Genomic DNA, 26,769 nt, shown 5'->3' with positions numbered 1-26,769 from the left:
GTGGAATCTAAAACATTTGTACTGGCCTGACCTGTGGTGGCGCAGTACATAAAGCATAGACCTAGAACGCTCAGATTGCCAGTTTGAAACCCTGCTTGCTTCCTGCTCCTCCCCCCACTTCTCTCTCTCTCTCTCCTCTCTAAAATAAATAAATAAAATCTTTAAAAAAATTAAATTTAATTAAAAAAATAAAAGCATTGTACTATCAGGAACAGAGTACAGGGTGATGGGTGGGGAAAACAGGAGATGCTGGTCAAAGGGTACAGACTTTACGTTATAAGATGAGTAAGTTCCAGGGATCTCATGGACAGCACAGTGACTACAGTTAACAATACTGTATTGTACACTTAAAAACTGTTGAGAGTAAAGCTTTAATATTGTCACTGAAACAACAAAATGGTAATTCTGCAAGGTAAAAGATATGTTAACTGACCTTTCTGTGGTAAGCATTTCATTACATACATATTTAAAATCATCACATTGTATACCTTAAACTTATATAGTGATTTATGTCAATTATAACTCAATAAAACGGAAGGAAAAAGTTAAATGAATCTGTATAGATAATCCAAACTGGGTATCATACAAAATCACTTGGAATAGGCATATCTTTTTATGGATAGCAATAATAATTATTAAATTTAATTCTCTAGTGTTTATTCAACATGCTAAGGTAATGAGGAAGTATACAAACACACACTCACAAAATAGGGAAAACCACCTTCAATTTAAAGTGGGCTGTGCGCAGTGTGGTGATTGCTGGGGGTCGGGGAGGAGGTTGTGGGGCGATAAGTGGTGACAGGCAGAGATAACTCGGGGTGGGGAACACATGTTACAGTGTACAATGTGTTTTAGAATTGTGCACCTAAAACTGGTATAAATTTGTTAACCCGTGTCAAACCAATAAATTCAATAAGGAGGAAAAAATACATAAAACAGGCTGTGTGTGATTTTAGAACATTCTGCCACTAAATTCTTTAATAATAATCCATCTACCTGGATTTAAATAAAAACCTAAGATGTAACACAATACGTATGATTTCTAGAACAAAATCTAAAACTAGTTTTACAGATTTTTCTGAAATAAATTATTCTCACAAACTCACGTCAAGGTGCTCAAAGTACATTGTGGAAGGTTATCAAAACTATAAGAGCACTGCTTTATCAAATAAACTGCTATGCTACTTGCTCTTTAAAATTAATATGCATATATTACAACTGGTACACAGCTGCTTCTGATTGTAATGAGAATAATCTATGACCAACCAATTAAATTGACAAGTAAAAATCTTTATTATTAGCCACATAAAACACTAAGTTTCAAATCCAAAAAATGACTCTACTATTATGTCTCATTAGTTCTCCAACTGCTGTCCTAGATGCTGACAATGAAACCATGGAGTACATACACAATGCAAGACTGGTTAATAGTATAATGAAAGTGCAAATAAAGTACTTAGAAAGTATCAGATAGGGCCACTGCCTACCAGAAGCTTTCATACCAAGAGCAAAGTCAAAATAGTTTGATTTCAGTTTAAGTAGTAAAAAAAAAAAGGTATCTAATTACTGGATATACTATGTTAATAATTGCTTATTTTAAAATCTAGACCCCATAAAAACTAGCATTTAATTTCCTTTCAATTTCAACCTGTCACACTTTACTGAGGAAACAGGATCTCATCTCTTGAAATCTTTTGAAACAAGAACAGGTAAGTTATCTGCAAACATGCAAAGGGAGGAACTACAAACATAGGACTGTCTTTGGAGAGAGCATAATGTACCGGGAGGAATAAAAGAATTCTTCAAAGGCAACCTGTAAGAGGAAGATCTCATGTCCTTACCTCAAGTAAAACTGAAATTTAGAGAGATTTTTTAGTCTGCATATACCATGTACCATTACTATTTGCTATTTTCCTATCAATAAAAAAGAACTCAAAATCAAAAGAGGTTAAAAATAGGCTGATCAGGCAGTAGTGCAGTGGATAGAACATCGGACTGGGACACAGAGGACCCAGGTTCGAGACCTCAAGGTTGCCGGCTTGAGTGCAGGCTCACCAGCCTGAGCGTGGGATCATAAACGTGACCCCATGTAGACTGGTTTGAGCCCAAAGGTTGTTGGCTTGAAGCCCAAGGTCATTGGCTTGAGTAAGGGGGTCATTCACTCTGCTGTAGCCCCCTTCCCACTCAAGGCACATATGAGAAAGCAATCAACGAACTAAGAGACCGCAATGAAGAACTGATGCTTCTCATCTCTCTATCTATCCCTATCTAACCCCTGCGTGCGCTCTATCACACACAAAAAAGTAAAGGTAAAAAGAAAATTCAATGAGTAAATAATAAATAGATTCTGCTTTTAACATGGAAGAAAAATGAGCTTTCAAGAGAGGTAAAATTAAGATGCGTGTAGTGTCCAAAAAATTGAGGGCACAAAATTTAGTTTATAATAAAACTATCAACTTAATGTTAAAGAATCAGGGATGAACTGGCCGCAGAAGAAAAAGGTGATCAATTGTTAATCCTTAAACTACCACAAAACTAGAGAGAACTGGGCCTCTTTACATTAAATAAGTATATATACATATATAGTTTTTCACTGTATTTACTGCCATGCTTCCCGAGATCTGGAAGAAATCTGCAGTAAGCTTGGTGGGAGAAGATTAAAGCCTGGCCTATGGAAATGGACTTGAAAATTCAGCAGGAGGGAGCAACAAGCTGCATGATGGTGTAGAATGGCTATGTAAGCTTTGGCACATTAACTCACGTTTCCTTTAAAATAACATAGAGGCATTCATCCAGGTTTTATATACACTTATATAAAATATAAATGAGTCACTTAGGTATATACATAGGCTAACATATTGTATATGCTTTGACTTTCACACCACTGCTTACAGAGATTTTTAATGCCTTCTTAGAAAAAGATCTTAGGATTTACAAAGTACAAAGAACCCATATAACTTTAGGAAATGACAGAGAATACCATGTTAACCATCCAATAATCTTGCAGTAGTGAAACCTCCTTGAATGAAATGCTGTTCATTCCCTCCTTCTTAATAGCAAGAGCAGAGAGCAATGTCCACTACTGCTGCTCTGAAACCTTCAGATTTACTCTTCCGAGTATTCTGGACAGGTTAATAGAATTAGAATCTCTAAAACAGCTAGGTTCAAGTGCAAGCTAAGACGTGTACATGTTCCTCTACAGAAGAGGTACAGACTCTTTTAAAGCAAAGTATCTGGTTGGCATAGATCTAAAAACAATTCAGGAATTAAATGCATGCACCATGTTAAATAATAACTATTATTTATTCCACTGGCAAAGACCACACAAAAAAGTCAATAGTAGACAAAAAGAAAACCTGGATATCTGTCAAGCTGTTTACTTTGTTTCATTTATTTAGGTAAACTTTAGTTTTACTTTAAATCACAACTAAGCTGTAGCTACATAAGTTGTAGCACAAATCATCAGCATTATAAATAAACGTGTTGAGATATAGGGTGCCACGGGAATACTGACTTATAGTTTGAAGTTATTATAAAAATTAAGGCAGAAAATTCCACTATACTAATAAGTAGGCAAAAATTTGGGGCCCTCTTCCTTCCAATATCTGGTAAGACTAATAAAAAGACAAATCACTTTCAGTAAGCCTTCATGTTCAATTACCACTATATCGCAAAAAGGAGTTCTACTGGAAAACAGTAATACAACTTTTAGTAATTAATGTGAGCAATCTAAAATAAATAAGTTTCCCAGGATTACTAAAGTGATACATATGGCATTCGAAGAACAGCAGGAGTAAATTATTCATGAGAAATAGTTTTTACTTTCTAAACTTATTCCTCAATGAATTTGAATGAAAAGCACAATTTTCACTATATTTTTAAGCAGCGCTAGTTGTTAACAATGAGTAACTGTCTGAAGACACCCACTCTTTCTAACTACAAGGATACTGGACCTTAACTAAAGAATGAAATCAATCCCAACTATTTCTAAACTTGACAATTTCAGCCCACGCAGTGGGGTAATAAAAAGTCCCTCCCCACCCCACTCCCCCCCCCCCCCCAATTACACAACGATTTTTGTTTAAACGACTCTGGCAAACCATCCCGTCCCAAGGACCTCAGACTAGACATCTGAAACGTCCTACAAAACATTCTCACTTCCGACCTCAAGCTCGGTACAGTAAGGACCTCAACAGGGAAAGGGCTCTGCCCCCTCCTCTCTCCAAGGCCAGGTGCGCCCGGCCCTAGGGGGCGGGACCTCTATGAGGACCCGGGGAGCCCGGCGGGGGCGACGACGGGCTCCCGGCCTCCGCGGGTCACGCTGGGCCGAACTGGGCTGACTCAGGGACGCGCACCAACCGCCGGCGACGCGGGAGCCTCCCTGACTCACCGTGAAGTGCTGGTCGCCGACGCTGCCCACGGAGAAGCAGTGGTCGCCGGGGTTCACAGCCCCGGTCAGCACCTGGTGCAGGTTCATGGCGGCGCCCTAGTCCTGCAGCGGACACCGCGGCCGACTCATGCCCGGGATCGGCGGCGGCTTCCTTCCCTCCTTCCCTCAGGGGCGGCGGCCGCTCTGGGGCGGCGACCGCGGCAGCGACGGGCGCCGAGAGCCGGAGCCGCTCGGCTGGGGCCAGCAGCTCATCCCGAGCCCGGCAGGCGAGGCCTGGAGGGGGCGGGCCGGCGAGGGGCGGAGCGCCGTGCGCGTCCGCGCACCTGTCACAGCCCGCGCAGACCCAGGTGAAACTCCGGTGGACTCAGCGTCCACAGCTCCCGCCGACACACCGGCCGGGAAGGCTGCGCTGTCTACACACTTCTGAGCCCGTGTGGCGTAAGCAGCACCCGTCCGCCCTCTCCGCCTAACCTGTTCCTTTCCGGCTCCCGCGGCCGGCACTCCTACAGGCCCGGCCGCTCACTACGCATTGCCAGGACCTTTTGGTCGAAATATCGCGAGACTTCCCGCGGCCAAGAGGAGTACTGCAGTAAAGAACTGACTTTTTTTTTTTTTTTTTTTTTTTTTTTTAACCACAGTACAGTATACAGATCAGCAACTGGATATGAAAACTCCTCTTCTAGTCAGATACTGGCCAATCCCAAGCTCCAGTTCACCTACGGCTCCGCCTACTACTTAAGAAACGCGGATCTCTACAAGGCTTGAGAGAGACTGTCCATTTGGGTGTTGAACAGAAGGACCCTAATAGAAACATAATGAGCTCAGGAACAGGTAACAATTTTCAAAGTACACTCTAGTCTAGGGCTTAATCTGACTGTTGTACCAGAAAGTTTAAAACGGAGACGTGCCTTAGAAATGGAGTTGCAGTGTCCTGATAGAAACTACAAGTCCCAGGATGCACCGCTCCCGTAGGCGTCTCAAGAATACTCCCAGTGAATGTGACTCTGGAAGTGTCTCTGTCCCGGAGTATTATCAGTACGTGCGGGTCCAGCTCGCTGAACACTGAGTTTGAAAGATTTAAACTTAACTTGACAACTACCTAAATGTTTTCACCTAAGTTTATCCTGTCGTGCTGTAATAATCCTGTCCCAGTCTTGTGTTGAGCATTTGCTTTGGAAAAACCTAATTCCAAAATGATTATAGTGTCGCAGCTACAATTGTGAGATTACAACTTTCCTTGTATTTTGACACAAGTTTTGCATTATTTATGATAAACACTTGTTTATATATCTCCTCCCATATACTGTAAGTCTTTTAGGGACAAACTGTCCTGCTTATCTTCGTAGTCCCAAGTATCTGGTGCAGTGCCAGTTCCAATTTAAAATTTTTAGTTCAGTAAATGTTAAATGAATCAATGTAAACGTGAACTCTCCACTTAAAAAGAGTGGTTTTTTTTAACTTTATTCAATTTATTTTAATATATTTTTGTTGTGGTAAAAAAAAATACCTTCATACTAGTACTTGGATGGAAGGAGTACTAATAATTTTATTTCATTTTGTTTTACCTAAGTTTTTTTGCAACGTACATTTACTTTGTTCTGAAGTAAAAAATTACTTTAAAAAACAAGTTTAAGAACAATTTCTTTTAATTTGAAAGATGTAAATGAATTCCATTTATTCCAGTCTCTTCATAAAAATGAGGAATTTAAAACTTAATTTGTCGTTTAAAAAAACTATCTTATAGAGTATTAGCATTCTTACAGTTTAATTTGCATTTTAATTGTTAATTCAAATTTTACTCAAAGTGGGCCCTGGCCGGTTGGCTCAGCGGTAGAGCGTCGGCCTGGCGTGCGGGGAACCCGGGTTCGATTCCCGGCCAGGCACATAGGAGAAGCGCCCATTTGCTTCTCCACCCCCACCCCCTCCTTCCTCTCTGTCTCTCTCTTCCCCTCCCGCAGCCAAGGCTCCATTGGAGCAAAGATGCCCCGGGCGCTGGGGATGGCTCCTTGGCCTCTGCCCCAGGCGCTAAAGTGGCTCTGGTCGCGGCAGAGCAATGCTCCGGAGGGGCAGAGCATCGCCCCCTGGTGGGCAGAGCGTCGCCCCTGGTGGGCGTACCGGGTGGATCCTGGTCGGGCCGATGCGGGAGTCTGTCTGACTGTCTCTCCCCGTTTCCAGCTTCGGAAAAATAAAAAAAATTAAAAAAAAATTTACTCAAAGTGGCTTTAAGTTAATTTTATATTTTGGACCCTAAAGCAAGATTTTTCAATGTTCTACATAAATTGTGTATCTGGCTCTGAAACTTAACATGTTTACTCATTTCATTCTCCTCAGTTAGGTTTTGAAGGGCATGCAGTGTAGCAGAACAAAAGAAATGACATGGCCTGGTAATTAAGAAATCTGAGATTTATTTCTTCTGATCTTGCTGTGCGACCTTGGAAAGTCTTAATATCTTTGAGACTCGTTTTCCTCATTTGTAAAATTAAGTTTAACCTGATTATCACAACATTTTCCTTGGCTTTCTCATCCCTGCACTTCTAAGTACATCTCTTTTTATTAAACTCCTTGAAATAGACTACCTGAGTTTTAATTCTGGCCTAACTACTCAGAAAAATTACCTAACCTCTCTGTGCTGTACTTATATATAAAGTGAGGACAGTACATAGTAGATTTTTTTTTATTTTTATGGAATTATCATGAAGAATAAGTGAACAGTGTTTAGCAAATTCACAGAATTCAGTGGATGTTAGCTATTTTATTATTATTTTTAAACCTGACATTTTAACATATATTTACTCTTTCTAAGGTTTTACAAATAGTGTCAAACCTCAGCCCAAATCTAACTTTCCAGGGATGTTTAAGATTTCCACAAATGCTTTTGAAGCCAACCCAGTCTGTACCCAAAACTGTGGGACTACAAAAGCTAATGAAAAGCAAGGACATTCTTTTGCCTCTGTTTGCTGTCAACAGAGTTGACTACATATTCCATTAGCAAAAAGTATTTATGCAGGAAAAGGAAAGGATAGTAATCTAGTACATACAGCAATGGCGAATCACTCACAGGAAGAGAGCAAGAAGGAAGTTAGAGAGGAAAAAAAAAAACATTACGGGGAATTCATAGGGACTAAGGTTCTGAAAACTCTTCCACGGCCCCTCCTGATTCCTGTCTTTTTTTTTTTTTTTTTTTTTAGTTTTTATTGATTGCTTCTCAAACACGTCTTGAACAGGGGTGGGGGTGGTGGAGAGGTAGGCTCAAGCAGAGCCTACCCCTTGCTCAAGTCTGAAGTCAGAGACCTTGGGCTTCAAGCCAGCAACCTTGGGAGCGTGTTGATTATCCCATGCTCAAGCTGGCGACCCCACACTACTCGAACTGGCAAGCATGAGCTCGGGCCACTGTGTCACCACCAGTCAGGCCTGATTCCTGTCTTGATTAAGGTATCTGTCATAAATTTTGACAACTCTTATTTATCAGAAATACTCTACTACTTTATTAAATTGCCCATTAACCCACCTATCTTTGATAGAAAGCAGAATGAACTATTTCAATGAAACAACTGTTTGTAATTTATCTATTTCCTCCACTGCAAATCTGGCCTGCTGTCTGATTTTATACAGCCTTTGAGTTAAAAATAGTTTTTACATTTTTAAATGGCTGAGGCCCAGGCTAGTTCGCTCAAGGGTAGAGCGTCGGCCCTGCGTGTGGATGTCCTGGGTTCAGTTACCGGTCAGAGGACACAGAAGTGGCCATCTGCTTCTCTCCCTCTCCTTCACCCCCTTTTTTCCTTTTTCCCTTCCTGCAGCCAGTGGCTCAGTTGGTTTCAGCGCATCAGCTCTGGGCAGTGAGGATGGCTCCATGTAGCCTCTGCCTCAGAAGCTAAAAATAGCTTGGTTGCGAGCATGGCCCCAGTTTGGCACAGCACTGGCCAACAACCCCAGATGGGTTGCTGAGTGGGTGGATCCCAGTCGGGATGCATCCAGGAGTCTGTCTCTCTATCTCCCCTACTCTCACTTGGAAAAATATAAAATAAATAAATAAATGGTTGAAAGAAATCAATATAACAATAATACTTAAAGAACCTGACCTGTGGGGGCGCAATGGATAAGGCATCAACCTGGAGCACTGAGGTCACAGCATCGAGACCCTGGGCTTACCCAGCAAGGCACATATGAGAAGCAACTATGAGTTGATTGTCCCGTTCTCCCCTACCCCACCTTTCTTACTCTCCTCTCTCTAAACTCAATAAAAATTTTTTAAAATTATTTTTAATTAAACAAGGAATATTTATGATACATGAAAACTATGTGAAATTTGTATATCCATTAATAAAATTTTATTGGAACACAGACATGCATAATGTCTATGGCTGCTTTCACACTACGACTGCAGGACAATAGTTTAACAGAGACCATATAGCCAGCAAATCCAAAGGTCTACCAGAAAGTTCTGTCCATTTTTGGAATAACAAAATACAAATTCTTCTGACTTAATTCATGGGGCACCCATCTTGAATATTTTCACACCAATCCTATCTTCCGAATATGGTCCGAAATGGTTTGCTGAGCTGAATTAAGCCTTTCTGCAATCTCTGATGTTGTCAGAAAAGGATCTTGCTCCAACATGGTCTTAACAACATCCTCATCAATCAAAGATGGTCGCCCAGAACATGGCTTATCAGAAAGGTCGAAATCACCTGTTTTGAATTTTTTGAACCATCTTCTGCATGTCCTATCAGAAACTGTACCTTCACCAAACACTTTCCATAAATTTCTACATGATTCTGTAGCATTTCTTCCTTGTTGAAATTTGTAAAAATACAGTGGCATAAATGAACTTTATCAGTAGCCATGGGTACACTATCGCTTCACACATAAGACTAATGTGAATCAACTTTGTTTTAGTTAATTTGCTACGACAGTATGTATACATTAAGTGATAAAAATAGGCACACATGTGCCAAATAAACATGTGCTTACGTGTCGAAACTTGTTGTGATAGAAACGGACAGAACTTTCCAGTAGACCTTATATTTACTATTTGGCATTTTAGAGAAAAATTTGCTGACTACCAGCCTATAAGAAGGACCTGCTCTATGAGCTATGAAATAGATTTTGCTATGCAGAAGTGTTGTTGTACTGCATGGCAGCTTAATTTGCAAAGCATTGAATGTTAATGATTACACAAGTATCTTTAAATATATCTATTGTGTGTATCTCTGATTCCCCAATATTTGTTATAGTGCAAAGTAAATACTCACTAATAGTTGAATGCAAAGATGAATATAAACAAAATCTGACTCCCAGATATATAAAAATTTCCTTGGAAGAACTATCCCAGAGAGATGGCTATAGATAATCCCCTTGCTTCCAAGCTGCTGCTCCTCCTAGATCACACCCTAATGTCCTTTGCCTCTTCTTCACAAGCATCCATTTCTAAATCCAGTACTTACTTATACAACTTGAGTGTCATTCTGACCTTGTGGCAAAACTAGTAAGGCAAGGAAATGGAGGAGAAGGAAACTTATACCTGTCTGCCTTTCATCTTCCCCTCCCTGGACCCTACTGCTCAGAGACACAAATGCACTTTCTAACACACACACACACACACACACACACACATCACATCACAGGGAATTCTTGAATCTAATTATTTCCTGAACTGTAATTAGATTTTATTATTCTTTCCCTTGAATGCTCAAAGGCTGTGTGCTTTTGTGTATTATTCTTTAGGGTTTTTTTTTTTTTTTTACTTTATTTAGTTTTATTCCTAAGAACTGAAAGGGGAACAATGGCTGTAAAAAAAAAAAAAAAGGAAGTCTTTTTAAAAAAGTAAACTTCTGTATATTTTGCATTATTACTAGCAGTAAAATCTCTTAGAAAACCAAAGTGCTGCAGTTTCTGGGACTGCCAGGCCAAAGAGAAGTTATGCTTTCTTCAGTGCTAATCTTAAAGGGGAAAGGGAGACTTTTATTAAAGACGCAACATGATGACAGTAATGAGAAAGGCAACAGGCTAAACTCTAAGATCCTCATGAGGAAAAAGAAGCATATAGGAAGCCAGCTCAGGATTGACTGCCTGATATCCTTGTGATTCCTCTCTTCCTGCTGCCCTCATCCTAAACTCATCAGGATAAATCCCTGTCCTCCCAGGGCGTGTGCCACAGGAACCAACAGTACAAACTTCAGTCCCCACTGCCAACACCCAATCAATGAGGGAGGTTATAAGTAAAGGGAATGAATCCCTAATCTCATAACCAAGGCTAAATCAGGGGGACTGTGCTGCTGGAATTTCACACAAGTATTTCAAACTCATCTCATAAAAATAATATATGAGGTCTCTGTGCAAATAAGACACTGACTCCCCCAGGAACTTGCCTATACTGCCAATAGTAACCTTGCTATAGCAAAATCAACCAGGAATATTATAAGTTAAATAGATATTTGAGCAATGATACAGGACCCTAGTCATCATTTATAATGTTATTATAGAAAAGTTAATTCCAATACCTCTAAAATTTGGAGATTGCTATTAAATAAAGTCTCTTGGCTCACTATTGCTCGGCTGGAGGGCTGTCTACCTTTAAGCATTTAAAGGGCAGTTATTTATAAAAACCACTATTAAACAACTACTCTACACTGTAATAGGTATTTTGTTACCTTATTTAAATTGCAGCAACCTAGAAGGGCAGTGCTTGAATTCAAATAATTTAACAACTGGTTCTCTGCCCTAATGACCATTTTAAGTACAAGAAAACAATATACCAAGAGGTAGTTTATTATTTCATGCATTTAATACTTAAATAGGAACAATAAGAGTACATGAAAATATGTTATAAGAGTTTTAAAATATTAATGAAAAAATATTAAATAGTACCTTACAAAAAACAGTAAAATTGTTATTTAAGATATTTCCATATTACTTCTTCATTGGCGTCCTCACTTGCAATTTTCTTTGCTTTTATCTGAGTATCATCAGCTGTGTGATTTATCCTTAACCATGTTTTCACTGTAGGACTTGGATCCCATCTCTTTACCTATGAACAGCTTAGAATACGCTGTTGCACAGATGAACATTAAGAAAGAGTAAGGGATGTAAATTTGTGATTTTCACATTGGTCAGCTGCCCAGGCATCCACCTTAGTGAGAACCCTGATTACAAGTGCCATTTGAACAACTGGTTTGCTGAACTCAACAAAAAATTAGGTATTGGTTTTGCCAAACATGTGTGAACTGGCTGAATCCTACCACTGTGTAAGGGTAATATCTCTGTTTTACAAATGAAAAAACCTAAACTCAAAGAGATTAAATAACTTGGCAAAGACACATTAAATTTGTATCAAATCACCATCCAAGGATTTGAACTCGGATCTCTTGGGCTGCAAAGGCTAAGTGTTCTTTAAAGACCTCTGAACCCCAAGGTGAACACAACCAGAGTCTACCTCTTATCCTCTACCTGGAAAGGGAAGAAGAGACAGGAAAGGTGAGTTGATTTATTTAAAGTGGGTCTTCAGGATTCTCTGGTGAAAAAATAAAATCTTTTAAAAGTTTTCTCCTTTTTCACAATGTAAGGGAAGCTCATTTCCTTACCTTGACCCAGTTCTAAACTATAAAGGCCAGCCTTTGTTATAAGGTAAAATAACCAACTCCCAAAAACTCCCTGACACTCAGCCAATTAGGTAAATATTCACTTGGTTAAAGGCAAATACTTCTGGGGAAGTTTTTGAACCACCAATAAATCACACACATTAGTTTGTCTTTACCAGGTGTGGCTCTCTTGTGCCTACTAGAGTTTTCATTAGGAGGAAGCAGAAGTCAAGAGATGTTATTTTGCTTTCCCTCTCTTTCTCCACCATTGTGGTATGTATGGTTGACTTTGTTCCTTTCCATGTCCTGTTACAAAAACTTTCAGGATCAAATAATTACTGGCCGTGAAGATGGGGGCCATGATGAAGAAAGTGGCTGCAGAAGTCAATGTCACTTTTGAAGATCAACAAAAAAATAAACAGATTGACTAGGAATACAAGTAGAATCATAGACCTGAAGGAAGAAAAATGTAATAAAGAAACAACTCCAAACTTTAGAAGATGCCTGTGAGGATATGCTTGCAGATGACGACTGCCTAATGGTACCTTATCAAATTGGTGATGTTTCCATTAGCCATTCTCAAGAGGAAACACAAGAAATGTTAGAAGAAGCAAAGAAATATTTACAAGAAGAAATTGATGCCTTAGAATCCAGAGTGGAGTCAATTCAGGTGTTAGCAGATTTGAAAGTTCAATTATTTGTAAAATTTGGGAGTAACACAAACCTTGAAGCTGATGAAAGTTAAGCATTTTTAATACTACTTTAAAAAAATTTTAATACACTTTAATATTGTTTAAATGATCATTTCCCTTCAAATGATATGGAAAGCAAAACTTAAAAATCTTTTTTATTTATTTCATGGAAACTTGCCTATTTGCACATCTTGCTTATTTATTTTATATTTTTAAAAGAAGACAATCTTCATGTATGTGTTTTTCATGACAGAATGTCAAGTTTTGGAGTTTTATGTCATCTTATTGAAATCAGGTAAGGGGAAAAGAGTAATTACTGGCCAGGAAACAATAGCAGAATTGTCCCATTCTCCAATAGATTCAGATGAAGTCTGCTAATAAAATAAGATACAACTCCAAAAGGCGACATCGGGGAAGAACCAAGCTATGTCAATAAGGAGTCACATGTGAGATGGCGCACAGATTTAGACTATTTCAAGGTCACCTACACCTTACTGTCTGGACAGTTGAACTTGTTTTATTGGGAAACTGATTTTTCTCTTTGTTTCTTTGCTTCTGCACAAGTAGGTTGGTTCAATAATAAATATGAGAACTTTTGTTTTAAAAAATAAAGAAGTAGTTTTGAAAGGGAAAGGAGAGGCCATAGGAAAGACAACAGCAAGGAGTTTTGTTTAGTCAGGAGCAACTTCTGGGCAGTGGACTCTGGGGCAGGAATGAAGAAGAGAGACTATCCCCATCAAAACCTCAGAGCATTAGTTTATGCATATTGACAAATTTATTCTAGTGTTTTATGAAGAAGGCAAAAACCCCCAAATAGCCAACACAATATTGAAAGAAAGGAACAAAGTTGGAGGACTGACACTACCCGATTTCAAGGCTTATTTTAAAGCTACTGTAATCAAGACAGTGCAGTATTGGTAAAAGGATAGACAATGGGACAGAATAGCCTAGAAATAGACCCACATAAATATAGTCAGCTGATCTGTGGCAAAACAGCAAAGGTGGCGCAGAGATAGTCTTTTCAAGAAATAGAGCTGGAAAAAACGGGCAGCCACATGTTAAAAAAACTAGACACAGACCTTACCTCCTTCACAAAACTAACTCAAAATGGATCATAGACCTGGATATAAAATACAAAACTATAAAACTCCTAGAGGATAACATGGGAGAAACTAGATGACCTTGGGTTTGAATGTGACAGATACAAGACCAAAGGCATGATTCACTAAAGAAACAGTGGATGAGCTGGACTTCATTTAAGTAAAAAACTTCTGCTCTGTGAAAGACAATGTCAGGGACTGAGAAGACAACCATAGACTGGGAGAAAGTATTTGCAAAATACACGTCTGGTAAAGGACCTATCTAGAGTATACAAAGAACTATAAAACAACTATCTGGTTCAGAAATGGGCCAAAGACATTAATGGATACCTTACTAAAGAAGATATACAGATGGAAAATAGTATATGAAGAGATGCTTCACATGATATATTATCCAAGAAATGCAAATTAAAACGACAATGAGATACTACTACACATCTATCAGAATGGCCAAAATCTGGAACACTGAATGCTGACAAGGATGTGGAGCAACAGGAAATCTTATTCATTGCTAGTGAAAATGCAGAATGATACAGTCACAGTAGAAGACAGTTTGGCAGTTTCTTATAAAACTAAACTTACTCATGTCATATGATCTATCAATCGTGTTCCTCAATATTTACCCAGAGGAGTTGAAAACTTATATCCATACAAAATTCTGCAGACAGGTGTTTACAACACCTTTATTATAATTGCCAAGATTTGGAAACAACCAAGATGTTCTTCAGTGGGTGAATGGGTAAATGCACTGCTACATCCAGACAGTGGAATGTTACTCAGTGCTAAAAGAAACGAGCTGTGCTTTGGCTGGATGGCTCAGTTAGACCATCGTCCCAGAGCTCAGAGGTTGCTGGTTTGATCCCTGGTCAGAGCACAGATCTGTTTCTGTCTCTGTCGCTCTCTTTCCCTCTTCCCCTGCCTTCTTCTCTCTCTAAAATCAACAAATTAAAAGAAAAATAAATGAGCTATTAAGCCATGATAAGTCATGGAGGAACCTTAAATGAGGAATATTACTAAGTGAAAGAAGCCAATCTAAAAAGACTATATACTGTATGATTTTAACTCTATGACATTTCTGAAAAAAGCAAAACTGTGGAGACAATAAAAAGATCAGTGATTGTCCAGGATTGGGGGTGGCAGATAAATAGGTAGAGTATAGAGGCTTTTTAAAAAGGTAGTGAAAATACTGTGTATGATACTATCAAAATGGGTCCATGTCATTATATATTTGTCGAAACCTATAGAATGTCTATCAAGAGTAAATCCTAAAATAAACTGCAGTCTTTGGTTGATTGAATTGTGTCAATGTAGGTTCATAAATCGTAACAAATGTGTCATTTTGGTGGGGGATTTTGATAATGGGAAGGATATGCATGTGTGAGGGCAGGGGTATTTGAGGAATCTCTGTTCTTACCTTTACTCTTGCTGTGAACCTAAAACTTCTCAAAAAATAAATTTCTTAAGAAGTGTGATTTTGGGAAGTCATCAGAACCTACCACTTACTTCACTTTAGCTAAAAAGGTGAGAAGAGATAGGAGAGGTAAATTTACAGAAATTTTGGGACTATTTCTCAAGCATGGGGAATAATTTCAAAAGACTGATCTGTTCTGGAAGCAAATAAAACAAAAGGTGTGTGTGAAAGAGGGAAATGTTTTTTATTCAATTAGATTATAAACAAACTTATCAGGAACTATGCTTTCACTCTCTCATAAGTATATTTCAGAATAACTGATGAGGCAGAACATAAAATTTTCCAGCCCAGAGGAAACTGCTGACCTCTTTTCTGCCTAAAACACCATAGCAAGTGCCCTTGAAAGCCATCTATGTCTATGTAAGAGTTACTTGAGTGGCCCCTTTAATTATGCAATATAAGCCAAGGCACATGACCAGGCGGTAGAGCAGTGAATAGAGTGTCAGCCTGGGATGCTGAGGCCCCAGGTCCAAAACCCTGAGATTGCTGATTTAAGAATGGATTTACCTGGTTTGAGCCTGGGCTCACTAGCTTGAGCACAGGATTGCTTGCTTGAGCTTGGGATCATATACATGACCTCAAGGTCGCTGGTTTGAACCCAAAGATCTCTGGCTTAAAGCCCTAGGTCACTGGCTTGAGCAAGGGGTCACTGGCTGAGCTGGAGCCCCCTCCCTCAAGGCATATATGAGAAAGCAATCAATGAACAACTGAAGTGCACAACTATGAGTTGATGCTTCTCATCTCTCTTCCTTCCTATTTGTGTCCCCCTCTCTCTCCTTCTCTTTCTCTCTCTCACTAAGAAAAAAAAAAAAAAAACAAAAAAACCCAAGGCTACTTCTTTATAAAGATGGAGAAATGAAGTAGGCCACACACTCTGTTCACCAATGTATAACTAAAGAACAACAACAAAAAAATATTTAAAAGCAAAATTTTATTAGTAACAACCACATTAGGAAAGAAACACAACCTCGTGAGATAAACCAGAGGAAATGATAGCAAACTACGTAAGCAGAAGTTTCTGCTAAGGCCGTGATGGTGAACCTTTTTATAAAAACCGCCACTTTTGCAGCGCTGGTCAACTTGGTCCCTCCCGCCCACTAGTGGGCGTTCCAGCTTTCATGGTGGGCCAATTACTGGAACGCCCACCAGTGGGTGGGAGGGACCAGGTTGACCAGCACTGCAAAAGTGGGCTTTTTTTTTTTTTAATATTTTTTTATTTATTCATTTTAGAGAGGAGAAAGAGAGAGGGAGGAGGGGGGAGGAGCAGGAAGCATCAACTCCCATATGTGCCTTGACCAGGCAAACCCAGGGATTCGAATTGGCAACCTCAGTGTTTCCAGGTCGATGCTTTTATCCACTGAGCCACCACAGGTCAGGCAAAAGTGGGCGGTTTTTATAAAAAGGTTTGCCATCACAGTGCTAAGGCTTAGTGTGGCTCGGCTTGCATCTCCCAGAGGCAATCCTCACAAGTTAAAAACAAATCATAAGAATTCTCACAAATAACCTGACCTGTAGTGTTGCAGTAGATAAAGCATCGACCTGGAATGCTGAGGTCACGGGTTTGAAACCCCGGGCTTGCCTGGTCATGGCACATATGGGAAGCAAGTACAAGTTGATGCTTCCAGGTCCTCTCTCCCTGCCTTTCTCTCTTTTCTCTCTCTAAAATCAGTAAGTAAAACTTAAAAAGAAAAAAGAATTCTCACAAATCCAAATTTAGGAGAAGTGGATTGAGAATATATCGTCTTGTTTTTTTTCTCTCTGTCTAGAAGAGTGGGAATGGCTGCTACAGCATGGAAGCTGAACAGAGAAATGAACAACTGTCACCTGAGGTGCTCCTCACTGGTCAGCGTTTAGGACGCAGGGCCCTCCATTGAATTGGGAGATTGACAGCAGTATTTCCCATGGGATTGAGTCTGGTTCACTGAGTCTGGTTCACATAAATCTACTAAGTCCCAGAAGAGTACATGCCCTTAATGGTTAGGCCATACTACCTCACTTGGCTCAGGGATGAACCCCTGCTGGGTCAATCAAAATTCTTCTCTGGGATTTTTCTGCCGCAGCTAGCAGGAAACATTTGCATTCCTGAAAGAAAGGTCCATCATCTTTGACAGAGATGATGCCCGAGTGTTTTAGGAAAGAATGAAGAGGGTAAAGCAGAGCTAAGTTAATTTTTTGACAGGGACTAGCAGGATGCAGTGACAACTTCACTTAAACCCTTGGTCCAGTTCCCTGTTATGCCCTTCCCACCCAGTCATGTGAGCCCAAGTCTTCCCCACCTCCTTCCGTTTCTCTTTGTGTTCCCTCCTCCTTCCCCAGCTCCTCCTCTTCCTCCTCCTCCTTCTTTTGCTTAAGTTGGTTTCAGTTTTAATTGTTTCTTTCACTTTAGATCACAAGATTAATACATGGTAATTTACACTCCAACCATCATGAGAGTTCCAATTTTTCTGACTCTGGAAAATATAGTTATGTGAATTAGAAGAAAAAAGAACAGCTTTGGGAGAAAGGCAAGAAAAATGCTTTATGCATAACTTGACATAACTGGTCTCAATTGCTAGTAGGATTTTTAAAACTAAAAGTAGAGACACTAGGTAGAAAATTAATTCCATAGAAAAACATCTGCACAAATAGAAAAAAAGCGGAGTTGAGGAATGGATGAATTAGTCTTATTTCACCTGCTGATTTTTTATTTTCTATATAGCACAGGAAAGAAAAAGAAGCTTTGAAAGAAGGAAATTTGGTAAGCAGCTTTTCAAAAACCCTTATTTCAGTGGCTGAACTTGCTAGAAATTCAAATAACCACACGACCTTTCTCTGTGTTCTGGAAGAACACTGCCATAGTCCCTCCGGGCAGAGGCTTTTGATTGTAGTTCCTGGATCAAAAGCATTCACAAAGAGAGCTCCCGGTTGTAAGTAGTGCTTTTACTAAAGCACATCGATCTGAACCAATAATGGATTTTCACTAAATAGGATCTTTTGCTTTCTGAATATTCAGAACTAGTTTTAAAAAAAAACAAACAATAAAAACTCCTTTTTTGTTGCATGTGAGTCGCTTTTGTATATATTTCTGAGAAAAATAAACATCCTCATTTTTTCAACAGTGAAATTTAAAATGACATAGGATGATATTTTTATATGTTTCTAATTTTCTAGTTTAACGAAGTTTGGGGTCTAATGTGGTATGTTTGCTTGCTTAATATACTTTCTAGAAGGTTTTTATCTGTAAAAGAAGGGAGATAAAATTTTAAAATTTTGTCATGGAAAGAAGAAATAAAGACAGGCTGCTGAACCATTGAAGGGCTTTAAAAAGTATGTTTCTTGGGGGAGGGGGATTATGCTACTCCGAGTGTAAAACGAATTAAAGTCCAAGAAGAGAGCATTGGATTAAGGCAGTGGTTCTCAAACTTTTTGAAGTCGAGGTGCATTTAAAATCCTACAAATAATTGTAGGCACATTATATACAAATTTCTGAGAAATATGTTATAATAATTAAGTCAAGTATTAAAAAATATATAAAGTCCAAGCATGCTTTTATGGTAGTTAAACAAAATAAATACAACAAAATTAAATTTATTCCAACATTAAAAAACATTTTTATGTTATATTTATTGAGTTATGCTTTTTAGAATTTGTAAAAAAGAGGGGTTAAAAAAATTTTAAAAACCAATGTTATCTTTTTATATATATAGATACATTCTTAGTAAGATTTAGTAAATTTGGCAGGTCCTGGCACAAATGTGTTAAGTTTTTTCATCTTGTGTTTATGAGAAACATTAGCCTGATGTGTCCTAGAGATTTCTTCAGTGTTTGGGCATATATTTGAAAGGCAAACTCTCATTTCCTCATCAATACATTGAAGAATTCCTCTTTTTTTACTCTTAATTGTGTTGAATGCAGAAAACCCCCACCATACATATCATCTTAACTTTACACCAAACAAAGAATAAAAGAAACTTGCCTCTAGTCTTTCCCGGGAACATGGGGGGGTAGTGTAAACAATCCAGCACCACAGCTTAACAGTCTTTTGCAACCTAATCAGGCAAGTGAGGTGGGGGGTTGGGCAGACTGTCAGTTTACAGTCAATTCCCCACACCTCTGTTCCCCAAAAATCTAAACTCCAAAAACCCAGTTGGTTTTTTGGTTCCCAACAGGCACATATTTCTCTGGAATACCACAGGGCACACCTGGAAATCTTCTAGGGTGCACCAGTGTGCTCTGGCGCACACTTTGAGAACCACTGGATTAAGGATTTAGAAGGTCGTTGGTGACTTTCGGGAATGTATGAAAAGGATACGAGGAGGCGTTAGCTGGCACTGTCTTTGCCTTTATACTTATCACTGTCTTTTTTCTCCAGCCTGGTCCTGAAAGAGAATATGAAGAAAAGTCTAAGGCTCTGGAGACTTAGCCCACCAAGAGGGACTCTATCCTGCAGCCAAGCCTTGAATCTGGTTTAGATAATGGAGCTTTTGAATAAATAAAGACAGATGTCTTTCTTTTTCTTTTCTTCCTTCTTTCTTTATTCCCATGCTTCTTTCTTAAATCTTTGTGGGTTTGTTTTTTTTTTAAGGATTAAGACATTTTAAAAATTTCCCTCATATCCAGAACACTCTGATGGGGAGAGGTGCTGACCAGAGAATACCTAGACTATAATATAGATAAAAAGAACAATGTTTCCCTAGACTTCAGTCAAAGAACAAGTTCTTTCTAGCACTGACTCTGGATCACCATCTTGAAGAGTCTAATTAGTTTGCTTCTCTGACCTTGATTGCTGCCTTCAAAAGAGGCTTTAAAGCCTGTTGTCTCCTAAACTTGCCAAGCCCTGCTTCCAAGGACTAGTCAGCAATCTTGCCCTGCCCAGACCTTGTGCTGTCTGACCACACTGCTTAGCTAACCCCATTTGTCACACCCTACTGTTTATGCCTCCTGGAAAAGGCTCAGCTAAGAGCTAGCTCCTAACACACATGGAAAGATGTTAAAGATTCGTAATGAAGACCAAGAAATAAGGAATCAAAGGTGGAGGGTTTGGAGTTGGAAATAGAGACCTTTGGCTAAAAGGGGTTGAGCTAGAGTAGGGGTCCCCAAACTTTTTACATAGGGGGCCAGTTCACTGTCCCTCAGACCATTGGAGGGCCGGACTATAAAAAAAACTATGAACAAATCCCTATGCACACTGCACATATCTTATTTTAAAGTAAAAAAACAAAACGGGAACAAATACAATATTTAAAATAAAGAACAAGTAAATTTAAATCAACAAACTGACCAGTATTTCAATGGGAACTATGCTCCTTTCACCACCAATGAAAGAGGTGCCCCTTCCGGAAGTGCAGCGGGGGCTGGATAAATGGCCTCAGGGGGCCACATGCGTCTGCGAGCTGCAGTTTGGGGACCCTTGAGCTAGATAGAGTAAGAAAGGGTTAATTTGATAGGTCTATGCTTTCTGCAAAGTAGGATAGAAATCCTTTTCAAAGGATGGATTTTACAGTATGTAAATTTGTTTCAGTAAAACTTTTTTTAAAGGAGCAAATAAGTGTAAGGAGATGGAATAAAATTAGAAAAGTATTGAATTTAAAAGTTACATTTATATTAGCATGGCAGTTTCTGGGTACAGGTCTCCTTAATGAGGTTTCTATATTGAGTGATTTCAATTGTCTAAATGTTTCTCTCTTCCTTTCTCATTGAAATATGAGACTGCTCCAAAGGTTTCCACAGAACCTGTTCAACTCTCTAGTGGTCATTCCAGGGAAGAAACAAATGGAGCATAAACAAATGTTTCCAAGTCAACAAATGCCAACAAGATGTGTATACTAAATATTCTAATGTATAAATAATACATAAGATAATTAGGCCAGATGTATATAGATATATAGACTATGCAACCAGCAGTGACTTAAATAATTTTTTTTTTTTAACCAGGGAAGAAAGTCTTCCTAGGAAGGCACCAAGCAAAGTCCCTATTATGTCTCAATGGCTAAAATATGGGTCACATTGCAAACCCCTAGCTTCCTGGGAGGCTAGAAAAATGAAAAACTGGCTTTATAAAGCCGGAGAGAAAAAAGTGCCAGAAAAGAGGGGACTGGGAATTTTGTAACTGTTTGCCTCATAGTTTGCTGGGGAAAACAATAATAAAACCAAAAAACATTTGCTTGAGGAACTTCTGATATGAGCAGATTTCATGTAAACTAAAGTAAGCCTTAAAACTGAGGACTAAAATTTTAAAGAAAAAAAAAAGGCACATTTGAATAGGAGACAGAACTTCAAAAACCAAAAGGAGCATATGAAAATAAATCTGATTAAGATAGCTTTGTGTTTTGAATTCCTGGGTTGGGAAAACTAATTTCTTGTAGTTGCAGCTATTCCTGGAATTTGCCTATATTTCCTCCAGAGTAGATGTCCAAAGGTTAAGAGCCTGGATGTTTCTATTCTCTATCTCAAACAAGTTAGGTGAGAGTGTTTCTAACAACCATTCCTAATAATGGTATTTATTTTTCTTTCCATCATAATTTTGAATTGGGTCATATTTATCATCTCTGTACCTCTCCAAGGGGTTTTAAGTAAAACACTACAGATCCTAAATGTGACACTAGAAGAAGAAGAAAAGTTCTGTTATATGGAGACATTCAAAATAATTCTTAGACCTTGGATCCCTGTAAAAGTAAGAAACTTAGAAAAACAAAACAACTGTGTTCATTCAGACTGTGACCAAGTGGTGTTGTGAAGGTATACTTCTAATTAGTAACTTCTAATCTTAAAAAATATCTTCTATATGTTTTCTTTTTGTTATACAAAATGATAAAAGGAACCACACTGGTTTATTTTTCAATATCATTAATAAATGGATATATTGTTCATATTTTCTAGCTTTAATAATTTTGACAACGTTGACCCTTGGGGTTTTACTTTTAAGGATGGAAACTAGACTGATTACAAAGAGCACTTTATGCACTATTATGAGAGTCTATAGTACAGAAAAAAGAAGTTATTAGATACGATCAAAATTTAGGCTTCAATTTCTATGTCCTTTCCCCTGTATCATGGCTGACTTCCTCTAAGGATAAATAGAAAAATTATCAAATTCTGCTTATAATTAAAAATGTTCTTCCAATAGATAGTACACAAAAGACATTAAAGAAGAAAGCAGTTTCACAATTAAAAATCTATGGGGACCCGCCTGACCAAGCAGTGGCGCAGTGGATAGAGCCTCAGACTGGGATGTGGAGGACCCAGGTTCGAGACCCTGAGGCCGCCAGCTTGAGCGCGGGCTCATCTGGTTTGAGCAAGGCTCACCAGCTTGAGCCCAGGGTCGCTGGCTCAAACAAGGGGTCACTCGGTCTGCTGTAGCCCCCTGGTCAAGGCACATATGAGAAATCAATCAATGAACAACTAAGGTGCCGCAACGAAGAATTGATGTTTCTTATCTCTCTCCCTTCCTGTCTGTCTGTCCCTATCTGTCCCTTTCTCTGACTCTCTCTCTCTCTCTGCCACACACACACAAAATATATATCTATGGGGACCCACTTGGAAGCCCAGGGTTGGAATGAAGATTATTTTAAGTAGAAGACATTTTTTTTTTTTTTGTATTTTTCTAAAGTTAGAAGTAGGGAGGCAGTCTGACAAACTCCCGCATGTGCCTGACCGGGAACCACACGGCATGCCCACCGGGGGCGATGCTCTGCCCATCTGGGGCATTGTTCCACTGCAACCAGAGCCATTCTAGTACCTGAGGTGGAGGCCATGGATCCCATGGAGCTGTCCTCAGTGCCGGGGCCAACTTTGCTCCAACAGAGCCTTGGCTGCGGGAGGGGAAAAGAGAGACAGAGAGGAAGGAAAAGGGGAAGGGTGGAGAAGCAGATGGGCGCTTCTTCTGTGTGTCCTGCCCGGGAATAGAACCTGGGACTTCCACACACTGGAAGTTGGCTGTATCGCTGAGCCAACCAGCCAGGGCCCAAGACATTTTAGATTCAACAGATGCAGAAAGAAGCCACCTTGGAGTTTCCTTATTAAAAGCAGAAACTTTTGGGAAATGCAGTTTCCATAAATTCCCACTTCTGGCAGTTTTTACTCTCAGGAAAGAAGCCAAGAGTAAAACTACCACAAATCCCCTCTCAGGAGTGTTTTATAGCCTTGAAGAAGAAAGACAAACATTAGTGCAAACTTTTTATCTCAACTTTGTTCTACTACACCCATTTGTCTTTCTTTTTTTTTTTTTTTTCTGAAGCTGGAAACAGGGAGAGACAGTCAGACAGACTCCCGCATGCGCCCGACCGGTATCCACCCGGCACGCCCACCATGGGGCGACGCTCTGCCCACCAGGGGGCGATGCTCTGCCCATCCTGGGCGTCGCCATGTTGCGACCAGAGCCACTCTAGCGCCTGGGGCAGAGGCCACAGAGCCATCCCCAGCGCCCGGGCCATCTTTGCTCCAATGGAGCCTTGGCTGCGGGAGGGGAAGAGAGAGACAGAGAGGGAAAGCGCGGCGGAGGGGTGGAGAAGCAAATGGGCACTTCTCCTGTGTGCCCTGGCCGGGAATCGAACCCGGGTCCTCCGCACGCTAGGCCGACGCCATTTGTCTTTCTTAAAGAAACTTATTTAGGCCCTGGCTGGTTGGCTCAGCGGTAGAGCGTCGGCCTAGCGTGCGGAGGACCCGGGTTCGATTCCCAGCCAGGGCACACAGGAGAAGCGCCCATTTGCTTCTCCACCCCTCTGCCGCGCTTTCCTCTCTGTCTCTCTCTTCCCCTCCCGCAGCCAAGGCTCCATTGGAGCAAAGATGGCCCGGGCGCTGGGGATGGCTCTGTGGCCTCTGCCCCAGGCGCTAGAGTGGCTCTGGTCGCAACATGGCGACGCCCAGGATGGGCAGAGCATCGCCCCCTGGTGGGCAGAGCGTCGCCCCTGGTGGGCGTGCCGGGTGGATCCCAGTCGGGCGCATGCGGGAGTCTGTCTGACTGTCTCTCCCTGTTTCCAGCTTCAGAAAAATACAAAAAAAAAAAAAAAAAAAGAAACTTATTTATTCTTCCCATGGAAGACTTTTCTCCTCTCTCCTTTTCCCTTGCCAATTTAGGTATATAAGCTTCTAACTTCAACTGTTTAATGAGCCAGCCACTTCTTCTGTTAGTTCCCTTATGCATACAAATAAACCATTTTTCTTCCCTTAACTTGTTTTTCTCGATTTAATTTGCAGGCCTCCAATTACTATAGATACAGGGTAGAGGAAAAGTTGTTTTCCTTCCCACATGTCTGCTAGTTTTCACAAGTGTGACTATTGGCATTTTGGTGGATGGGGGTGGGGGGGCAGGGTGGTCAGTTATTCACTGCATTGTACTATCCCATAATTTTAGGACAGTAAGTGTCCTTGACGACTGCCAGTAGTGCTCACATGCCCCACTCCCTCCACAGCCATTTAACAATGTGTTAATCAAAAATACCCTACATTTATCCCAAGTAGGGTTGCCAGATCAAATACAGAAAGCCCAGTTCAATTTAGATTTCAGATTATTTAAGAATAATTTTTGTGTAAGTATGTTCCAAATGTTACATGGGACATATACCAAAAAATTACTGGTTGTCTGAAATTTAAACTAAACTGGGTTTTCTATGTTTTTTTTAAATAGACTTTATAGTTTTAGAGCAAATATGAGGTACCTAGCAAAATTGAAAGTACAGAGATTTCCTACCGTTCCCCATCTCTACACAGCCTCCTCCATTATCAATATCTTCTAGAAAGATACATTTCTGGCAACTGATTTACATTGATGCATCATTATCATCCCAAAACCATAGTTTACATTAGGGTTCACTCTTCATGTTGTACATTTTATGGGTCTGCAAAAATGTGTGATGACAAGTATCAACTATTACAGTATTGTATAGACTAGTTCCATTGCCCTAAAAATCCTCTCCACCTGACCTGTGGTGGCGCAGTGGATAAAGCGTCGACCTGGAAATGCTGAGGTTGCCGGTTCGAAATCCTGGGCTTGCCTGGTCAAGGCACATATGGGAGTTGATGCTTCCAGCTCCTCCCCACCTTCTCTCTCTGTCTCTCTCTCTCTCTCCTCTCTCTCTCCCTCTCTGTCTCTCTCTCTCCCTTTCTCTCTCCTCTCTAAAATGAATAAATAAATAAATAAAAATCCTCTCTGCTCCAACATTTTGTATTTTTGTATGCTAAATCTGCCAACCCTCTCCCAAAAGCTCCCTAAAAAGGTGATACCACCCCTCATGAGAAACTCCTCTCAGAAAGTGTTGCCAATTTGCTGAACATTCTAGAGTTCAAAATACTGCAGCCATTCATTTATTCATTTAGCAAATATTGATTGACAATACTTAAAGTGTTAATAGGTATTTTAAGCTTCACTAGATGTAAAACACAAAACTATATAAGACATAATCCCTAATCTTCAGGTTCTGTTGAATGCTGGCTCCCCCAAATCACCTAATCCTGTTAGTAAGACAAAGCTAAATCAATTGTTCACCGCAGTAAAAGAGAAGACCAGGACAATGATATTATAGTAAGACTGATAATATTTGCAGGGATAGTAGATATGCTTTTAGGGTAGTCCATGAAGTTAAAATGCTCTGAAGACAGAGGATTCTTGACTTCAGGGGGAGCCTGATTAGGAATGTTCATCAAGTGAAAGAATTTGTTCTGTTTCGGAAGCAGGTAGCTATTATAAAACTAAGAACTCATACAAAACACTAAAGGAAATATTCTGGCCTTCAACTGAGATCCTAGTCTTCACAATATCTCAAAAAAAAAAAAAAAAAAAGTCTCAGAAGAGATTCAAAGTATCCATTAGAGAATGCCAGCATTCAGCAGAGATTAGAAGCTAGTCAGATGAGGGAGGCCTGCCAGTTAGAGAATGCAGTAAGGTAGATGAGGACTCTGACAGAAGCAGCCTGTGGGGAATGAGTAGAGAGGCAGCACCTGGAGGAATGGTCAGTTCTGAAACAGGGATGGAGGGGAGGCATGGATACGGGACAGTTTCTTAGAGAAACATGTTTGGAAGATGAGAGTGAACAGGGGAAAGGGAGTGCTTTTCAGGCAAAGTGAGAAGCCCAAGCAAAGGTTATGTAAGAGTTTGGCCAGTCCAGGGACTTGCAGACATTTTGGGTTGTTAGAGCCGTTAGGTGACAAATAAAGGATGATACATTTATTTTGGAAAATGTGTGTACCTTGACCCTTGCCTCAAATAACGAAATTTAGGGGAAAAGTAATTCAGTAAAAGTATAATTCTTAATTTATTGAGTGTTTTACCCAGAAAGCTTCTATTTTTACTATTATAAATGTTTTGGTCTGGATGGTCTTACTTTTTCTTTTTAAATGCCCTAAGAATTGACTTTCAGAAAAGAATTATGCCACATGTTTAATTCTACTAATACACTTTGTCCTACAATAATCCAGCTGCTACAAATTTTTGAAATCTCATTCTGGATAAGCATAAATTTGTACAAAACTTTTAACCAGATGTTATTAATTTGGTAAAGCAGTCATGTTCTGATATTCAAGTGCACAAAGCAATTTATAGACATGGACTATATTCTTATACCTG

At 39.8% G+C, this 26,769-nt stretch overlaps 1 protein-coding gene and 1 pseudogene across 1 annotated transcript in view; one reads left to right on the top strand and one right to left on the bottom strand.

The window, feature by feature from the left end:
• Positions 1-4,526, bottom strand: part of LOC136403398 (dmX-like protein 1) — a 103,107-nt gene extending 98,581 nt beyond the window's left edge. Inside the window, exon 1 of the mRNA XM_066382071.1 lies at positions 4,391-4,526. Coding sequence (XP_066238168.1) covers positions 4,391-4,477 — 87 coding nt within the window. The 5' untranslated portion in view covers positions 4,478-4,526. The remainder of the gene's footprint in view (positions 1-4,390) is intronic.
• A 7,786-nt stretch (positions 4,527-12,312) lies between these two features.
• Positions 12,313-12,712, top strand: LOC136403399 (prefoldin subunit 4 pseudogene; annotated as a pseudogene).
• The last annotated feature ends 14,057 nt before the right edge of the window (positions 12,713-26,769 follow it).

Source organism: Saccopteryx leptura, chromosome 4 (assembly GCF_036850995.1).
Source record: "Saccopteryx leptura isolate mSacLep1 chromosome 4, mSacLep1_pri_phased_curated, whole genome shotgun sequence".
NCBI classification, from domain to species: Eukaryota; Metazoa; Chordata; class Mammalia; order Chiroptera; family Emballonuridae; genus Saccopteryx; species Saccopteryx leptura.
The sequence above is the reverse complement of the archived record's forward strand: the minus strand, read 5'-3'. Positions and strand labels throughout refer to the sequence as shown.